At 51.9% G+C, this 19685-nt stretch overlaps 1 protein-coding gene across 1 annotated transcript in view; it reads right to left on the minus strand.

Moving 5' to 3' along the window:
- Positions 1-1889: 1889 nt before the first annotated feature.
- The window catches only part of GLP1R (glucagon like peptide 1 receptor), a 32538-nt gene continuing 14742 nt past the window's right edge, over positions 1890-19685 (minus strand). Inside the window, exons 4-13 of the mRNA XM_058555472.1 lie at positions 19232-19350; positions 18774-18880; positions 15360-15513; positions 14584-14743; positions 10090-10150; positions 9449-9518; positions 9237-9325; positions 8758-8896; positions 7789-7830; positions 1890-2151 (exon numbers count right to left, since the gene is read on the minus strand). Of these exons, the coding sequence (XP_058411455.1) occupies positions 1984-2151; positions 7789-7830; positions 8758-8896; positions 9237-9325; positions 9449-9518; positions 10090-10150; positions 14584-14743; positions 15360-15513; positions 18774-18880; positions 19232-19350 (1109 nt within the window). The 3' untranslated portion in view covers positions 1890-1983. The remainder of the gene's footprint in view (positions 2152-7788; positions 7831-8757; positions 8897-9236; positions 9326-9448; positions 9519-10089; positions 10151-14583; positions 14744-15359; positions 15514-18773; positions 18881-19231; positions 19351-19685) is intronic.

Genomic DNA, 19685 nt, shown 5'->3' on the forward strand with positions numbered 1-19685 from the left:
CTTTCTTGCTGTGTCATGTATTAATGATTCTCAAAATCTTCCAGTTTATCCAAAACTGAGAAACTTGCACCAGAGCTGTACCCCCCATCAACCCACCAGTGCTCATCTCCCCACCTCCCCACTCCAAAGAGAGAGCCAAATGAGTGATGCCTACTGGGAAGTCTGCCCTTACTCTGGGGATGCAGGAATGCCCCACCCCCACCTCTCTACATTTTCTCAGTCAAGGAGGCAGTTCTGCACAATTCCTTTCTCTAGCCTGAGGTTCAACTTCATTACTAACATAGACACAACACTTCACTGAAGCTGAAGTATAAGAAATTTTCTGCTTCATGTGTTTTATGTCCCATTATTATTTTCACCGCACATCACATGCCTCTCTGTGGGGCACAGGAGAAGGTGTCTGGTGCAAAGCTTTGGGGAAGGTCCCCATCACTTAAAAAGGAGAAGGAGGGAGAGATGGACTCATAAAGGAATTCATCCAAAGCCTCTCCCTCTGCCCTCCCAGGTGGTCAGGATTCCCAAGAGTTCTCTCCTTCTCCGGAAACTTCCTTTGCATGCATGAATTCAATTGCCAGCCTCCCTGGGATGGCGGTTCCCCTTTTGTCTGGGTCTCTGCAGTGCTGCTATGTGTCTGCATTCTCATCATGGCTGGGGCAGGATTGATAGGTTTTCCCTGTCTAGCCTCTCTGCTGCTCATTATTTATGGATGAGACTGGAGGCAGGGCAAACTTTATCAGCTCAAAGTGTAGATGAGTCAAATCAATTACTACCCCACTCCCCCAAACAACATCACCACCACCACAATGATTTAGTTCTTGTTTTCACCAGGTGGGAGAAATCAGAATTGTGCATTTGCTCATACAGACTATTCACAGCAATAAGGAAACATAAATAAAGTGTATACAAGCTCCCAAGTAGGGTTATTTCAAAGGGAAGAAACCAAGGGCAGGGGAAGACTGCCTCCATGGTAACAATGGCAGCTGGTAGCTTCCCTGGAAGAGTCTCTTCTTGGTCACATGCCCTAAAGTTAGAGGGCACACGCAAACTCCCATGCAAGATACATAATCTTGTCACAAATAAAAGCATTTCCATGGAGAGGTGGAGGCACAGTTCTCTCGGCCCTCTGGGTTCCCGACAGTGCCAGGTAATCTCCACCCCTGGTGCGGACATTCCTAAAGTTCCATAGATGAACCCAGAGGATTCTTGATCATCTCTAGAATAGAATTCAGAGCTCATACCCCAGGGTTGGGCTCCTCAGTGGTGGGCTTGCCCTGGTTCCCTGGGCATGCTGAGAGCAGGCACCAAACAGTTAAATACCCAGGGGAGAAGTGGGCACCAGCAAAGGAAACCGTCGGGCACCTTCTCAATGTTCATTCTCAACACCACCCACAGCCATTTCTAGGAATAGCTGCTGGTAGTGGTCCAAAGTCCCCAAAGAGAAGCTGTGTGGCGAGATGAGGGGTCAAGATGAGGGAAACAAGCAACACAGACACGTGAACAGCGTCCCTTAATGAGGAGGCAGGGGGGGGACAGTGACCTCAATCAGAGGCAAGCAGAGTTGGCCCGTGTTACCTAAGTTCTACGTTTGGCTGAGGTTATACCAGCCTCTTTCAGAACCACCTCCTCTTACAAGTCCAGTCCCACTAATAAGTCATTGACCTTGAGATTGAGTCTGGGGCTGATTTGCTGCTCTGTCTGGGGAACCCCAGGGGCCTTGTGGCTTAACGGGAAGAAATCCTCCTCATTTTAGCAGCAATTGTTTTTCGTCTCCTCCTGCCACTGTGATCCAATTAGCAGGCTGCCTCTCCTTGGAGAAAATGTGTCCACAGGTCCCAGGAGGCACTGCCCATTTGCCTGTCTGATGGGTTTGGAAAGGGAAAACAGGGATGTGTGCCCTCCCTTCCCCATCCCCGGAGGGTCTCTCCTGCCTGGGATGGCCACCCAGCCAGCAGCGAGACCACAGGGAGGGCCGGTGCTGGAGTCTCAGCTGCAGGATGCCTGGTACGTGGCTGCGTACACACCGCTACCCACCGTGCCTCCACTGCTCAGGCTGCTGGCGGGACACTTGAGGGGCTTCATGCTGCTGTCCCTCTGGATGTGCAAGTGCTCGAGCCGCCAGCGCTCCCAGCTCTTCCGAAACTCCATCTGGACCTTCCGTGGGAAAAGGAGGGAAACAAAAGCCATCATGCAAACCAACTGCCCACAGAATGGCCCCATTATTACATGAGTAGGAAAGGGAAAAATCCACTGCATTATATTAAGAGACAAAAGTCAAGGCCCTCGGGCACCTAAATTAATATCCCAATAAAATTGTTTATTGTTGTCTCCTATTTTCCACCTCCCCTCGGGAGAGAGATGGGCTTGATGATCTAATTGGCCTCTTCCATCTCTAAACTCTGTGACTCAGCTAAGTACCTTTTACAATCCATCATGAATTATTTAACGGAAGAAAACGAGAAAACGAGAGCAAGAGAGAAATGCGGGAAGACGGGAGATGGGAAAGAGGAGGAGAGAGGACCTGACTTTAGAGTGCCTGGATGACTGAGAAAAGGGATGGCCCACCCCTAACCCTCAGGGTGCCTACACCAGACTCTTCTAAACTCCCTGAGGGCTTTTGGCTCCAGTGCCTTGTGGGGAGGAAGGAGGACAGGAGGGAATGAGGCTGAGACTAGTAGCAGCAGTGAGGAGGGGGCCGCAGACAATGGCTTCTCAGCCTGGATTTGAACTAATCCCATCTAGCAACTAGTCCCGACCCATGGAGGGGTGCAGCCAGGTGAGGTCAGTCAACCAGAATCCCTGGTGTGCTAGGCTCAGGCCTCCCCATCAGGAAAAGCCTTCTCAAGAGGACTGATGCTTGGGGACCTAGTTGTTGGGGCAGAAAGAGACAGATCCAAGTAACACTGCAGAGCCCCACTCAGTTTAGGGCTTGTGGCAATGCTGTGGCTCCTTGTGATGACCTGTGATTCTGGTCCCTTAGAGGGGGCTGCTGGGACCTACGCATTAGCCTGGAGGGGTCTGGAGTGCTCCTCTGGGGGACATTCCCATAAGTTTGCTTTCCAAAACTTCTCTGATGTCTCCCACCCTTGCCCCTAGGCCTCCCATGCCAGAATCTCTGGGGCCTGGGCTCTCCCTCTCAGGCCCCAGCCACCAGGAGGGCCAGCTGCCAGCAGCTATAGGTAAGCGGCTCACTGCCAATGCCGCCATTAGTCCCTGGGCAAACACCCCTCTTCTCCTCCTGCAAGGGCTGTTATCCATCTAGCTGAGCCCAGCAAATGCCTGGCATGGCTGCATACCACCCCTTAAAATAACTTTTTCTGCACTAAGTGGAGCTGAGATGGCCTAAGCCAGGCTGCCAGGATGGCCGCAGTTTCCTGGACAGCATCAGAAAGCCCAGGCTTGGGTGCAGGAGGGAGGCTGAGCAGACACCACCTAGGCTGCCCTGCTCTGTGTGTGGCGGGTGTGCTAATAGCTGGGATGGGGACCCCCAAGGTTGATGGTGGCCTCTGCTTGTGCAGCAACAGGAGGGCCAATCTTGTCCCACAGCGCTTACCTGGGGGAAGAGGGGAGAGGGATGGTAAACTGAGGCACATCCATGGGGAGCCACAGGGACTGAAGAGGTTTCACTGATACCAGCAGGAAATCGGGCAGGCCAGGACTTAGAGCGCCGACACTGGTGCCCTTTCTGCCCCCATCTCCCTCGGCACTTTTTCTGAACCTCCATTGTGGCCCACATAATGACAACTGTCATTAAAAACCATCATTTATTGGGGGCCGGCCCAGTGGCGCAAGCGGTTAAGTTCGCGCACTCTGCTTTGGCGGCCCGGGGTTCGCGGGTTCGGATCCTGGGTGCACACCGATGCACCGCTTGTCAAGCCATGCTGTGGCAGCATCCCATATAAAGTAGAGGAAGATATGCACAGATGTTAGCCCAGGGCCAATCTTCCTCAGCAAAAAGAGGAGGATTGGCATTGGATGTTAGCTCAGGACTAATCTTCCTCACCAAAAAGATAACCCATCATTTATTGGGACCTTACTATACACCCAGCATTTTCCACAGATTATTTCAGTTGACCCTATTTCACAACAACCCTGTAAAGTAGCTCCGGTTATAACTCCTCGCTGAAAGGTGGAAAAACCGAGGTGCAGAGTCTTGAGACATTTCTCCAGGTCTCAGGCAGGATTTGAACCTAGGTCTGGGCTGACTCCAGACCCAGTCTCCTAACCACTGGCCCCTGCCTTTGGTGACTCTTTAGGTCATGCTTGTCTCTGGCTGCGTCTCCTCCCCACTCAGCAGGAGTGCCGTGAGGGCCGGGACCACATCTTCCTGGTTCAGTGCCCAGCATCCAGCAGGTACTCAATAAATGTATTTTAAGTGACCTGAATGAATGAGTGAGTAACTAGGTGAGCATCTGACGTTGGGTTCCTACTGAGTTATTACAACGAAATGACAAAGGAGATAACATGCATCCTGGACCCCCATCCTAGCATCAGGTCAGTGCACTTCCTCACGCACTAAGTTTACGCTCATTCCTCCCTCCGAGGTCCTCTCTGGCCAGGCACCACGCCGGGGTCTGGGATTTGGGATGAACTGGTAAAGCTCATTCACCTCCATTTACACGTGGAGAGAGAGGCAAAGTGATGGTCCTGGGTCACAGAGCTGGTGGTGGCAGAAGTGGGACCAGCACTCAGGCTCCTGATCAAGAGCCATGATGAGAGGACATGGCCACAGCAAAACCACCCACAGGCCTCCCCTCCCCTGTGCCCAGTCCCTGCCCACTGGCAGCTGGTGCGGGCCTTGGCAGCCACACAGGACCAACCTCCAAGCCATCTTTTCTCCTCGGGTCACAAGTACCTGGCATTGCCATGGCAACCCCGGGTGTAGAGAACAGCTCTTGTGGATAGAGGCCTCAGCCCAGGAGCCATGTGTGTTTTTGTGGCCCAGTGATGATGAGGAGTCTGTCCTTGTGCCTGGAGGATCCAGGGCACAAGGCGTCTTAAAGGAACTGGGCGGTGCACTAAAACAAGGCAGGCTCTGCGGGCCCTCTGAGCGGGGTCTCCTGGATCCCACGGCAGGAGCTTGGGAGAGCATGAGGGGAGAAGCCAGCTGGGGATCTGGTGATTCAGGGTCAAGTTACTTGCCAAGTGTGCCCATCCCTCCCTCCTCACAAAGCTGGGCCAGTCTTGGGGGCAGATGAAGGAGGAGGTGATGGGTGACTGGGCTTTGAGGAATGGAATCAGGAGAAGAGACTGAGCCAGGGTCCAGGGGAGACTCTCCGCAGAAGCGCTGGGGAAGCCGAGCATACGTGCCTGTAAGTGGGTGGGTGTGGTGAGTGTGTGCTGCCAGCATGGCTTTGGGGAAAGAGAAGGGAGAAGCAGGAAACAGGGGAGTTGAGGAGCTGAGAAGGTGCGAAGGTGCAGAAGGGAGCCTCATTCCCTCCTCTCCGGCCTCTGCTCCCCAGTCCACATAGGGCAACCTGCCACCCTGCCCCCGTCCCCTGGAAAATAAAGCAGCAGAGCTTATCACCAGGCAGCACATCTCCCCTCTGGCTGAGAACCATTCCTGAAGGGAATGCCACCCCGAAGGGCTGTGGTTCCTTGTATATCAGCGCGTGCTTCAGTTCTTCAGGAAGTCCTTTATGAGGACTCAGATGCGGGGGAGAACCAGGGCTGGGACGTCCTGCTGCCTCCTGCGGATCCAGGGCCTGTAGGATGAGGCCCCTCAAACCGTCCTCTACAGCCAACTTCCCTCCTTCCCTGGCCCACCGCACCTAAGCCCGGCTGGCCATCTGAGCTCTACCCAGGGGAACAGCCAGAACTCATTTACGGGCCACTTTTTGCCTGGTGCTGCCTCCACTTCCCAGCCCAGCAGCCCTGAGGCATTAGTGGGGACTCCCCACCCAGTCTACTAGCTCCGCCACCTTCTAGCTGTTGAACTGGGGCTATTCATTTCACTTTGCTGAGACTTAATTTCCTCGTCTGTAAAGTGGGGATAACATCCTGGGGCTACACAGGATTGGATTTAATAAAACACTTGAGCACCTTATACACAGTAAGTGCTCAGAAGATGTTGTTTCCCTCCCTTCTAGAGATCTGAAGTCCACATGCTCTGAGCATTTTGTAGATGAAGAAACTGAGGTTTAGAGTGGGTATGTGACTTGCCCAAAGTCACACAGCTCATTAAGTGATGGGGCCTGGATCGGAGCAGAGATCTGATGCCAGAGCCCATATCCTTGCATCTTTCCTGCTACCTCATGCTGCTCCTTTGAGCCATCCCACAGCTCCCTGAAATACCGAGGTCTCCATCCACTGCTCCCCCGTGTCCCCCACACCCATAGCAAAAGTAAAATTTGTGTTAATATGCTGACTCTTAAGATCTCTGAGCTCTGGGATCTCAGACTCAGTGACACAGAAGCCACACAAAGAGCACCTGGTCTTTGAGGAGCAGTGTCCTTGGGTCACCCACTGATGTAAACCCTCACCTGGGCTTGAATGGAGTTAACAGAGTCCTCGGTTTCCTCCCAGACTGTGTGTGTGTGGGGGGGGGTGTTGCACTCTCTTTCCTGCTGGGGGTTAATCCTCTTGCAGATAATTCCCCAGGTGGCCCTCCTGCTGCCTCTACGACTATTATTTGTTTTCCCTCTGGAAGGAATTGGGGGGAGAGTGTGCTGGAATTGTAGGGAGAGGGTGCTGTGGCTTTTGTTTTTTTTTTGTGAGGAAGATCAGCTCTGAGCTAACATTCATGCCAATCCTCCTCTTTTTGCTGAGGAAGACTGGCCCTGGGCTAACATCCATGCCCATCTTCCTCTACTTCGTGTGGGACGCCGCCACAGCATGGCCTGACAAGCAGTGCATGGGTGTGCACCTGGAATCTGAACCTGGGGCCGCCAGCAGCGGAGTGTGCGCTCTTAACTGCTACGCCACAGGGCCAGCCCCTGCTGTGGCATTTTTGATATACAGTTTAATGTCTTGGGGTTGCTCCTGCTCTGCTCCAGGCAGAGCTGGGTACCTTGGAGCAGGGGGTCTTCCCCAGGCACCCACAGACACAGACACCCCCTCCTCCTAGGAGCTGACTATCTCAGAGAGGAGAGGGCTGTGGTCCTGCAGAGTGAGCAGGAGAGGGTGTGGGGGTCAGCAAGAACCCCCTTGTCCCACCCAAGCAGCCAGAAAGCCCCCAAGGAACTCATCCCCTTTCCCACAGTGGGCTGGGGTCAGGCCTGCCCACACAAAGATGGGGGCTTTCTTCTCTCAGTCAGAATTAATTTGAATCCTAGCTCTGCCACTCTTTCCACACCAAACCTGGGGCATGTTTCTGACTCTCTCTGATCTTCAGTGTTCTCGTGTGTGAAAAATGGGAATATCGAAACCAGATTTTTAGCAGGGATTTTTTTTGGGGGGAGACAGCGACAATCAAATAAGATAGTGATTATCAAAGCCCCAAGTATGTGACTGCACGTCTGCGTTGAATGACCTTATGACAGCCACCACCACTTATTCACCCAGGACCCCCCTAACATGAGGTTAGGTCTTCCCCAAGTTTACATACCATTGGGGTATGCCTACACAAGTGTGTGTGCGCGCGTGTGTGTGTGGTGTGTGTGTGTATGGGAGAGAGAGACCCAGGAACAGAAAACAGAATCCATGGACAAGATGCCTCCTCGACTCCAGTGCCTCAGTGGGGGGAGTAGGGGGTTTCAGCGGAAAAGATGGATGGGAGTCCCCATTGCACAGCTCCAGAACAGCCAATGGTAGCAGCCCACCAGGGGCCCCATGTCCCTCCTCAGGCCTTACCTCACTGTTGACAAAGCAGTACAAGATGGCCACCATCAGCCCCTGGAAACAAAAGTCATGTCAGCAGGGAGGAAGTGGGAGGGAGGTGCCCTGCAGGGAGGCCCTAGTCTGAAGCTCCTTGGGCCTCTAGCCCCAGTATTCCCCTCCTCAGACTGAGCAGCCCAGGCAGACCCAGAGATGGGGGTGCTGGGTTCCTTCTCCTTTCCTTTCTGGAGGAACAAGAAGCCCCTTGCTCAGATACTGCAGAAGCTCTTCAACCACCCCCTCCTCAAGGAGGCCTGACCTGAGGAAGTACACCACCTCTGATGGGGGGAATTTTCCCTGCCCCAGCCCCATTTCTTCACTCAAGAGACCCAGTGCTCCAGAACTGTGATCTATTTATGTGTGTGTGCACATGTGTGTAAGTGCACACGCATGGGCCCACATGCTCATGGCCATCCTTTAAGCCTCCTGAGAGGCTGGACCAGTTTCATATACTCCTACACCCCCATTGACACTCGCATCCCCTCAGCATCATCTAACACTAGTGGAGATGATGAATTCTTGGCTTTGGAAACTACGTGACTTGGCAAATCTTGTTTCAACATCTCTGAGTCTCAGTTTCCTCCTCTGTAAAGTGGGGATAATCCTGCCTACCTCCTGTGATTCTATGAGGATTAAATGTACAATGTGTATAAAGCACCTGACAGGGTGCCTGCCACCCAGGAGCAGCCCAGTAGATGGCAGTTGCAATGCCAGGCTGGGTGCCCATGGCTACATCCAGGAAGGCTTCTTGTCCAATGTGCTTATAGAGAAGACTGGCCTGGGCATCCAGACACCTGGGGCTTCTAGCTCTGGCTGTGCTCCAACCACGTAACTTTGGGCAAGAGCCACTTTCCTCCCAGGCCTCAGGCTGCCCATCTGCGTGGTGCAGGCTGATCTCTGCCCCAGCCCTCCCTGGGACTTCACGAGTGAGGGCTGTAAAGTCACCTGGAAGGAGGTGAAGGAGAGCTCCGTGAACAGCTTGATGAAGCGCAGCATCCCCCGCGCGTGCTCGTCCATCACGAAGGCAAAGATGATCTCATGGGTCCCCAGCAAGGGGATGAGCGTCAGTGTGGACTTGGCAAGTCTGGGGGTGAGGTAGAGACCTCATTCTGGACCTCTCCCATGGACTCTTCTCCCCTTTCTGTGCCCCAAACCCCTATGAGGTCCTGGCATCTGGGTCACGGACACCCTCCTACCCCAAATACCCTGGGACAGGCTGCCTGGAGGGGAGGAAATAGAGGTCAAGTCCCCCCAGAAGCCCAGGAGCTGCCCAGGTACAGAGGTGAGGGCAGGCTTGGGGCCCCAGGCCAGGCTGGGTGGGAGAAGAAGGTCACGTAGGGTTTCAAGCTCAGCACCCCAGGATCTCTGTCTCTGCTGGAAGGAAGAGCTGAAGGTGCCCCACAAAACCAGCTCGGTTACATCACCTGCACTTGATGTCTGTCTTGCACATAAGATTGGCTTTCAGTTTGGACACCACAATGCAGATGACCCGGACAAAGATGAGGAAGTTCACCTGCAGGGCAGATGGGCAGGTGGCTGGGGGCCCTCTCAAGACACCTACCCTCCCCCAGTCCTTCCCCCAGCACCACCCCAGGCCCACCATAACTCGCACTCCCACCCCCACAGCGTCACTCACCCCAATGGCAAAGAGAATGGGCAGCCGGATAATGAGCCAGTAATTCATGTTTGAGTTCCTGGTCCAGCAGCTGGGGAGGGGAGAGAGACACACACAGGCACCCAGTTGGACACACAGAGCCCCAGCTCACAGTGCTGGCATAGGAGCACACAGTACACATGGGCATGCAAAATGACACACACAGAGCCACACAAACACCACCACCAGGAGCTACCCGACAACCAATCCCACAGACCCATGCAGAGCCCTTCACCACCCACCCATCCACCCACACACGCAGAGTCCTAAATATAAACAGTCACACACAGAGAGATACTCATGGCCCCTTCATGAACCTACAAACGTGGTCACGTGTGTACTCAGCATCATACATAAAATAACAGAAACATTTCACTCACAGTTATTACAGAAAAACCTGCAGGGGACCCCACGTACCCCACAGACCCAGCACCATTTGTCAACATACAATCCCGGGGAGGGGAAGGGAGAGTGTATTAGAGAACTAAATTCATAAATTAACTCCTGGTCCCTTAGTTTATCCTCCCAACAGGTAGGAGCCGCATGCCCCAGGAGCCAAGGAATCCCATGGGGTTTGAGGATGGGGACCTCAGCACACCCACCCCTTGAAGCAGGACACTCACCCCTCGTCCTCATAGAGGTACTTGACAATGCCCCAGGGGATAACAAACAGCAGGGGAACACCTAAGAGGAGAGAGGGAAAGAGAGAGAGGGCAGAGGGGCTGGCAGGCCAGAGCCATCGCCATGCACACCCAGAGGTCTCTCCTTACCTGGGGCCTCTCCCACTCCAGCCCCTCTCCTTGCCTGGCCCCAAACCACTCTTTCTAGCAGGTAAGGAACTAGGCTGGCCTGGGTGCATGGGAGAAAGGAGGCAGCAGGAACCAACTCTCCCCCACACCCAACTCCCCCAACTCTTCCTTAGAGAGAGGCTCCACCACATTGTGGCTATGTTACACTCCTCACCAGTCTGCCCCCTCCCATGGGCCCAGCACACTATCAGGGCTTGCCCCCAGGGCCCTGGCTGAGACACAAGGATGCAGACACGCAAGGAACAGAGGGACAGGGCCATGGAGTGAGGAGGACATGCTGGATGAGGTGAGAACAGGCCAACTCTGATGCCCTTCTGCCCCCTACCCCCCGTCTGAGCCCACATGCCCATCTCAGTCAACTCCTTCAGGCACTGGAAGCCCCTCCAGTCATCTGTTCCCTCCCTGCATGCACCTGCAAGTGGCTGTGCAGAAGCCTGGAGTAGAAGCTCTATCCTTGATGCCAACAGCCCAAACAACTGTACACAGTGGCCCACAATAACAACAGCTACAACAACAACACTTTCCACTTGGCTGAGACTTGACTGGTGTTGTAGGCAGCCTCTAGAATGGCCCCCAACAATCCCGACCTCCTGGTATCACACCCTGGTGTAGTCTACATTGTTTCAGGATTGGTCAGGGTGACCAATAATGTACGGCAGAAGTGATGGCATGTCACTCCTGAGATTAGGTTATAAAAGACTGTCTTAAAAGGTTATAAAAGGCTGGTCTTGGGCTCTCTCTCTCTCAATCTGATCACTCTCTCTCAATCTGAGTGAGTTCAGAAGTGGATTCTCCAACCCCAGCTAACCCTTAAGATGACAGCAACTCTGGCCGACAGCTTGACTATATCTCTCTTAGAGATCCTGAGCCAGAGGCATGCAGCTAACCAGATTCCTGACCATAGAAACTGAGAGATAATAATTGTTGCTTTAAGCAGCTCAGTTGTGGGGTCATTTGTTATGCAGCAATAGGTAACTAATACAACTGGTTTCCAGTTCCTTGAGGGTAGAGCCTCATTCATCTTCAGAGCCTTAGTGCTCAGCTTGCCCTAAGAGCTCAATATGTGTTTGCTGACTTAAAATTAGATTGTCCATCCTCACATGACAGATGGAGATGGATCAGGGGCTCAGGAGGATACAGGTGGGACTACAACGCAGGCCCCACACTCATGCCAAGCACCCTCAATGGCTTTCTGCACCAACTCTCTCCATGCCTGTCTCTATTGATGCCTCTCTCAGGGTTGGAGATGCTGATGTCTGAGATAGGTAAGGGTGTGCATGTTAGATGCGTGGACACATGTGTGTGGGACGGGGGTGGCGGTCCATGCATATGCATGGGTGGCTTTGGGGTGTCTCCCCCAGGAAGGAGCCGATTTCCAGGGCAGAACCCACTTCATAGCCTTTCCTGTCACCATCATCCATATCCTCAATGCATAGATGTACACTCAGCATCAGCTATGAGCAGCTCAAATGCCTGGAGCTACTGTGCTCAACAGTGCAGACGGGGATAGAGGAAGCCAAGAAGCTCACAGCTGACCAGCATTCTTCATTAGATATCTCTCTCCATGGCCATTTATTTTTACACAAACCAGACCTCTCAGCATCCATGATGCTTTAGTAACAGGCCTTCATGAGACTGGACAAGGGACGAATGGCCTCCAAAGGCCCCAGCACATAGCACAGAGCCTGCCACATAGACAATGCTCAGGGAGAATGGAATGAATGAGTGAATGAATGAATGAATGAATGATGAGTGAGTCAATATATCAATGAGAGAAGGGAAGCTCTCCAGGAAAGAACACGCCATTTCCCTGAGCCACACACACGTACAGAAACCTCCCTCTTGGGCATCTCCAGCCACCTGCTGTCTTTTCTCTCTAAGACCCCTTTTCAGGATTGGGGAGCTCACTCATGTTATCAGCCAGACCTGATGAACTTCATTCATTCACCAGCATCTCCTTAACAAAGCCTTTTTAAAAAATGCAGGCACAGCTCCTCCACATGCAAACATGACACACTCCCTGCTGGCTTCATCTTTCTCCCATTTAGAAAATTAACAAGACAGACTGGAGAAAAAAGCTCAAATTAAGACACACAGGACTGGCTCCAAGAAGTAATGATTCCCTCATCCATCACTTGCCTCCCTCCTGTGCAGCCTCCTCATGGGGGGTTTGGGGGCACCCAGCGGCCTGTGGACTGCAGCAGAAGCTGACATGCCTTTTGGGGACTCCCTCAACTGTGTCAGAGTCCTAATTTTAATTCTTCTGCTTGCACATGAAGCGAAAGTTGTTTCTCAGGCATCTCAATGTGGGCCAGGCCTCCTGGTATCACAACAGAGCTCTTGGCTCTCTGAATCTCTCTGTCTGTCCTTCTGTCTTTATCCCTCTGTCTCTCTCTGTATCTCCCCATCCCAATTCCTCAAGAAGAGGATGTTTTGATTGGGAAGGGAGGTCCCCCAGGTCCGGCCCTTGTGCCTCCTCAGACTTTGAGACATAAGCTGCGGCATGAGGTGGTGGGAAAGGACTGACCCCCCTCCCTCATTTCCCCCTCAGAGACTTCCAGGGCACCATGCATCCCCACTAACCCTCCACCAACCACCCCCGCTCCTCTGCACACATCACACCGTCCCTTTGATTGTTCCTGCCCTCGGTCACCACGGTGACGGGCAGTAACAGTGCTGATGCTATTTCCCAGAATGGACAGACATAGTCCCCCACCCTAAGGACAGCCTTCCCAGAGATCCCCTTGACGGTGAACCCCGCCCCCACCTCTAGTTAGCTGCAGGGCTCTCCTGCTGCCCACTGCCTGTTTCATTGCCCTAGCAGGACGAAGAGGCCTGGCAGGCGAGCAAGGCCAAGCAGAGAGGGCTGGACCCCGGGGGAGGAGGGAGGAAGGGTGAAAGCAGGGAGCCGTGTGCAGAGGCCAGGCCCACCTGTGCAGAGGCCAGGCCCTCAGGGGACCAAAGAGATGCAGCGCAGGCCAGAGAACTTGGCATGATAGACAGCAGGGCCCAGAGCCTAGGAATCAGGAGGCCTGGTTCCAGTGGCCGCTCTGCCTGTAAGGCCCTGCCCTGCCCTAAGACACTGATCACATTAAGGCCCCTTGAGAGCTACTCTTCTACAATGGGGCCATACAGAACCAAGTGGCCAAGGAACACCAGCAAAAATGAATGAAGTGGGAGGACAGGGGGCAGGGAGGCTGAGAGGGCCCCAGAGAGCAGAGAGCCAGTGGGGCTGGGCGACCTGGACCGGGAACAGCCTTGCAAAGGCTCAGGGGCAGGAGCCAGTATGGGAGGGGGACATCAAAGGAGGATCGTGGTTGTGACTGAGGCGGGAAGTCCCTAGAGGTCAGGGGGCAGCAGTGGTCAGAGCAGCCTGAGGCTGGCAAATGAAGGAATGACAGGAGTGAATGAATGAATGGCAGGCTCAAGGTAGAGGGCGGGGTCCTGTGGTGTGTGGCAGGGACACCGCCAGATTAGGGAGGGCCAGAGGGCAGGGCCTGTTCCCTGGCTCCATCCCAGGTGGGCGCCTGTGGGCCCCTCCAGAGTAAGCATTGTTGTACCTGCTAGCAGGGTGGGGTGGGCGGCTGCTGCTGGTGGGTGTCCCAGCCTCTGCCCCATCCCAACCCTGTTCTCATCAGAATCCCACGTGGCGAGAGGCAGAAGCACAACCAGAAATGTTCCAGCAAAAAAAAAAGACACAATGGTTCTCGGCAAACTTTTTTGGCTAGAACATTTCCAGCTGGGCTCCAGGCACATCCTCCATCCACCCTTTCCTCAGCTGGCTTCCGGCAGACCCACTCTGCCTTACTCAGTTCTCCTCTGAGCCCTCTTCTTCATCATCACGTGACAGAGCCATAGCTCCTTAGCCCCTCACTCCCAGTGATCCCCACTCTGAGGCCCAGGACTCTCCATCTCCCTCAGGGCCTGGGCTGCCCAGGCCTGGGTGTGGGGCTCTATTCCCAAAGGGGTATTTGAGGACAGTGCCATGACTGCCAGTGGTGTGTGTGGTGTATTTGGTCACCAGGGTGGAGGCCTCTGCTTCCATTAAGGAAAAAGGGTTGTACAAAGTGGGGAGGGCAAGCGTAACCCCCTGCAGTCCCTTGACAGCACCATCAGCAGTGAGTCCTGTGTCCAGGAGGGGTTTATCCAGTGGGCCCTGCCCCTTGGCCCAACAGTTGGTTCTGAGTAACAAGTTGGCCTCTTGGGGGTAGCCTGAAGGCAGCAGTTCAAGGAGGGGTCAGGGTCTCCCACCCCCTACACCACAGGGCGAGGATGGCAGAGGGTGAGATGAATGACGGTAGACCTTACCCCAGCCTATGGTCAGATAGAGCCTGAAGATGCGCTGCTCGGAGAGGACTGAGAAGGCCAGCAGCGTGTACAGGTACACACCCTCCACCAGGAGCCAGTAGTAATTGGCCGCCACGCAGTACTGCATGAGCAGGAACACCAGGCGGCAGCCCAGAGAGTTCTGGGGGCAGAGGAAAGGTCCCCAGGGGACAACAGCTCTGCCCCCTGCCTCTTTTGACCTCCCTCCCCATCCCGCCCCAGCTGCTATCCTGCCTTGGTGGATGCAGGATGAGAGCTTACACCTTCTGGCTAGGGCTGGTGCTAAGAACTTGATCTGCTTTAGCTCATCGAATCCTCTAGCCAGGGGAGAAGAAACAAATATTATCCCATATAGATGAGAAAACTGAGGCTCAGAGAAGTTAAATAACTTGCCCCAAACTATACAGCTAGTAAGTGACAGAGCTGGGATTCAAACCTAGGTCTGTCTCCAAAGACCACTCCTCTGTGTCAGACTGACAGCTCCCTAAGGGCAGGGGCAGTGTCTCCCTCCTTACCCTGCGGGTTCCCCACAGTGGACTACCTCTCCCATCAGACTGGGGCTCCTCATGGTGGACTGCTTCTACCATCAGACTGGGGGCTCCCAGGGTGAACTGCCTCTCCCATCAGACTGGAGGCTCCCTGAGGACCAGGACTGGGCAGCTCTTGCCTTTCTTTGTGCCAGGCCTGGGTGGGGTGGGGGAGGCCGGCCTTCACTGACCATCCATCCCTCCTCCAGCCCTTCCTGGACACATACACACCTGGTAGGAGAGGAGCCCATCCCACTGGTGCTGCTGCGGGGCCGTGTTGTACATCCACTTGAGGACCGCGTCCTTGATGAAGACGGACAGTGCTCGGAGGATGAAGGATGCAAACAGGTTCAGATGGATGTAGTTCCGGGTGCAGTGCAGGTGTCTGTGGGAGAAAGCAGGGCCCTTCCCTGGCAAGACGGCCAACAGTTCTGCCCTGCAACCCCCGCTCTAAGGCTAACAAACACCTTGGGCATGTCTCTGGCTCTGGGACCATGCTCCTGTCTTCCTTCCTCTGAGAATGCCCTTCTTCCCCATAACCTTGAAAATCCTCCAGGTCCAACTCAAGTTCTGCCTCTCCATGAAGCCCTCAGCTGTGCAGTCACTGCCACCCCCCACCCTCCTTCCACATTCTATCCTTCCCTCTAAGGCATCTTCTTTTCTACAAAGTTATGTGTAACCCAAGTGGTTTATGTGTGAGGACCACTTTCCCCAGCGGAGACTTTGCTTTGCTTCTTGATGACAGGCACCATGTCTTGCGTGCCTCTGGGCTGCCTTACAGGGGCAGACTGGGGCTAAGCACACGGTAGGAATTCAAAAAGTATCAGATACAATTTCAATATCCTCTCATGTAAAAACACATAGGAAACTGGAAATACGAGGACATTTTTTAACCTGATAAAAGCTATCTACCCAAACTGGGAGCAAACATCATTCTTAACTGAGAAACTTTAAAAGCATTCCCTTTAAAATCAGGAACAAAATAAGGATCAGCTAGCCTTAAGAAGCTATCATCACTCCATTCAACTTTGTACTACAGATCCTAGCCACTGTAATAAGGCAGGAAAAAAATGTATAAGAATTAGAAATAAAGAAACAAAATTATCATTATTTATGGATGATAGATTATCTTCATAGAAAATCCAAGAGAATCGACATATAAATTATTAGAACTAAAAAGAGAGTTCAGCAAGGTTGAATACATACACATCAGCAATAAACAACTAAAAAGTAAATTTAAAAATTCATTTATAATATTTTTAATTGGCTACCTAGAAACAGGTTTAAGAGAAGATGGGCAAGATCTCGATGGAGAATACAATAAAACTTGCTTAAGATCATTAGAGAAGAAATGGAAGATACACCACATTCATGGATAGAAAGACTCTGTACCTTGAAGGTGTCAACTCTCCCCACATTAATTGATAAATTCAATATAGCCATAAAAAATTCCAACAGTGTTGTTGTTTTTTTTCATGCAACTTTTAAAACTTATGAAGATGAGCCAAGGGACAATAATAGTCCAGACACTCCTAAAAAACCACAAATTAGGGGTCCTGCTATAAAAGAACCAAGATTTTTAATGAATCTATAGTAGTTAAGGCACCATGGTATTGGCAAAGGGACAGATAAACAGACCAACGGACAAGAATACAGATGACAGAAACCAATCCAGGCACAGATGACCCTTGCTGCATGGCAGAGTAGGCTCTGCAAACCGAGGAGGAAAGGATGGGCTATCAGTAAATGGTCCTGAAGCAATTAACTATATGTATACATGGAAAAATGAAATTAAACTTTTTATTTTTACCATAGACAAAAATAAATTCCAAGTGCATCAAAGAACCATAAGGGATGAGCAAAACTGACAACCCCAGATTAAAGAAAGATTTCTTAAACAAGACCATGAAGAAATTTGGTCTTTGGGGAAAAAATTGATTTTTTTTTTAACTGACAAAATTTTTATCAATTGAAAACATTTATTGATAAATTTTGTTTATCAGTAAAAACGGATAAATTAATATATTCGATTCCATTGAAATTAAGGACTTCTGTGCATAAAAGTCACCATAAAGTGAGTGAAAAAATAAACTGCAGACTAAGAGAGGATATACCCTGGATTAGTATCTAGAATATATAATGAATGCCTAAAATAAAAAAGGAAGAGCTAAATAAAAAGTAAACAAAAGATATGAACAAGCAAGTCACAGAATAAAACATAAAAAAAAATGCTTAATCTCCCTAGGAATCAGGATATGCAAATCATAATCATAATGAGATATTTCACACAGTTCAGATTAGTTAATAATTAGATCTGAAACTACTAAATATTGGTGAAGATGTTAATCAAAGGGAACTCTAATTTATTACTGGTGACAGAGCAAACTGGTACGACCACTTTGGAGAGCAACTCAACACCTAATAAATTTGCAAAAGCACGAGGTACTCAGACTAGGTGATTCTACTAGGAGGTATTTGCCCCTGGGGAAACGCACAAAGGGTCATAGGTAAGAACGTTCACTGTAGCAAGGTTAATAATTCAGAAAAGAAAAAAAAGAAACACCTCAAATGTCCATTAAAAGGTTAACAAATAAACTGTGATATATCGTACAATAGAGTAGAGTGACAGTTAAAATGAATGAAACAGAACTACCTGTATCAACCTGAATGAATCTCACAAAAACGTAACGTAGGGCTAAAAAGAACATTGCAGAAGAATATGTACAACACGCCATTGAATATATGCAAAACCCACGCTATATATTTTTGCAGATACTTACAAATATGGTAAAAGTATAGAGAGATGGGTGGGAATTATAAGCAGCTCCCTCAGGGGTTCCCTCTGGTTCTGGGGAAAGGGATGGTTAGCCTGGGAAACATAACTGTGTGGTAGGCTTTAGTTCTTAGGCTGGATGCTGTGTGCACAGGTCAGAGTACCAGCCACTGTATTTTCGGATCTCTGAAATAATTCGTAATAAAAGAGGAGAGTATTCATTAAGTGAATGCATTTATCGAGCACTGACTGTGTGCCCAGCACTGACTGTGCCAGGGGCCATGGGGACAACAGGAGGAATGCTGCCTCTCCTGTTCCTGCTGGCTGGTGTCCTGCGCTCCCGTCCGTGAATCCAGCCCCCCTGGGCCACCTCCACCTAGTGCAGAGGGAGTAGGAAGAACCTGGCCCTCTAGAAGGAATGGCTCATCTAGGTTAGACCCAGGGAAGAACTGTTCCATGGGGGCTGACAAGCTCTACAGAGAGCAGAATCTCGACACCCCTGAGATCTTGTCTAAAATCATACCGAACTCCTGGTTATTTAAGTGACACATGCTCATTGGAGAGGATTTCTCCCAATCCTACCATCCACTCTTCAGGCTTGGGGTGTATGCCTTATGTGTGTGTGTGTGTGGTGTTTGTTTCTCCTTTTTTGCAGCATTATATGCACGCATTTACATTGGAGGATTAGACTAAGTATACAGTCTTGTATCCTGTGTTTCCAACCTCAGAATCTCTGATACGGGCTCTCGGAGACCTCTTAAGAGAAGAACCTGCAGCATTGTTGCTTTGGTTTGGTGTCCTCCTCCTCCATTTGGGAACACAGCACGGAGTTAGGATGAAGCAGTCCCCTCCCAGGCCCCGGGTCCCTTTACCTGAAGCCAAGGAGGATGGCCGAGGCGACGACCAGAGCGGAGAAGGAAAGTGCGTAGCCCACCGTGTAGATGAAGTAAAGGGACAGGAGCTGCTTCTCGGGGAAGCTCTGTGTGCACACAGGGAACACGGTGTACACGGGGCAGCCCACAATCCTCCTCTCCCACATCCTTCTTTCCCGTGGGATGGCAGCAGAGGTGGGGCCCCAAGTCAGGCCCTACCGGGGATCCAGAACATAAGAAAGAGAATAACCTATAGCGATGGTCCTTGTATATCTAGGGCCCTGTTCCAAGGCCAGAGAGGTGAACACACACCACCTTTGTCCAGAAAGCATGGTGTGCAAAGCCCCCAGAGGCAGGGAAATGGGCGAGATAGCCACAGACCCACCCAGGGTCCCTGCTCCAATGAAGGTGGGACCCTGCAACGCCTCGCTGGCTCAAAGCACCCATCTTCAACTCACTCTGTCCCCTCCCTTGGAGTCATCACACTCAGACAGGTTCCTCCAGGGCAGGCTGGAGTTGTCCACATGCAGCCACAGGCCATCAGCTGTGCAGAACCGGTACACGTGTCCCTGCAGCACTGGGGCAGAGAGACGCAGGAGCTGAGCCTCGACCCAACGCCACATGCCCCACGTTCCTCCCCACCCTGGGGGGTCAACCCTGCTCCCCAGAACTGACCCCTCGGGGTTAGCAACACTTCTTCCCCTCTACACACACACACACACACAAACGCGCGCACACTCGGGCCTTCCTCCCCTGCCATATGCCTGTTTGGACTATGGGCAAGAAGGGGTCACGAAGGTGAGGGCCACCCAGCCACACCCTCAGCCTTCCCTCTCAGCCACCCTGGGATGCAGTTTGATGAATCCATGCCTTTGAGATGAGACCACTCTAGCCCATTTCCATGTCCCTGCC

The sequence above is a fragment of the Diceros bicornis genome, chromosome 14, assembly GCF_020826845.1.
Source record: "Diceros bicornis minor isolate mBicDic1 chromosome 14, mDicBic1.mat.cur, whole genome shotgun sequence".
Lineage (NCBI taxonomy): Eukaryota > Metazoa > Chordata > Mammalia > Perissodactyla > Rhinocerotidae > Diceros > Diceros bicornis.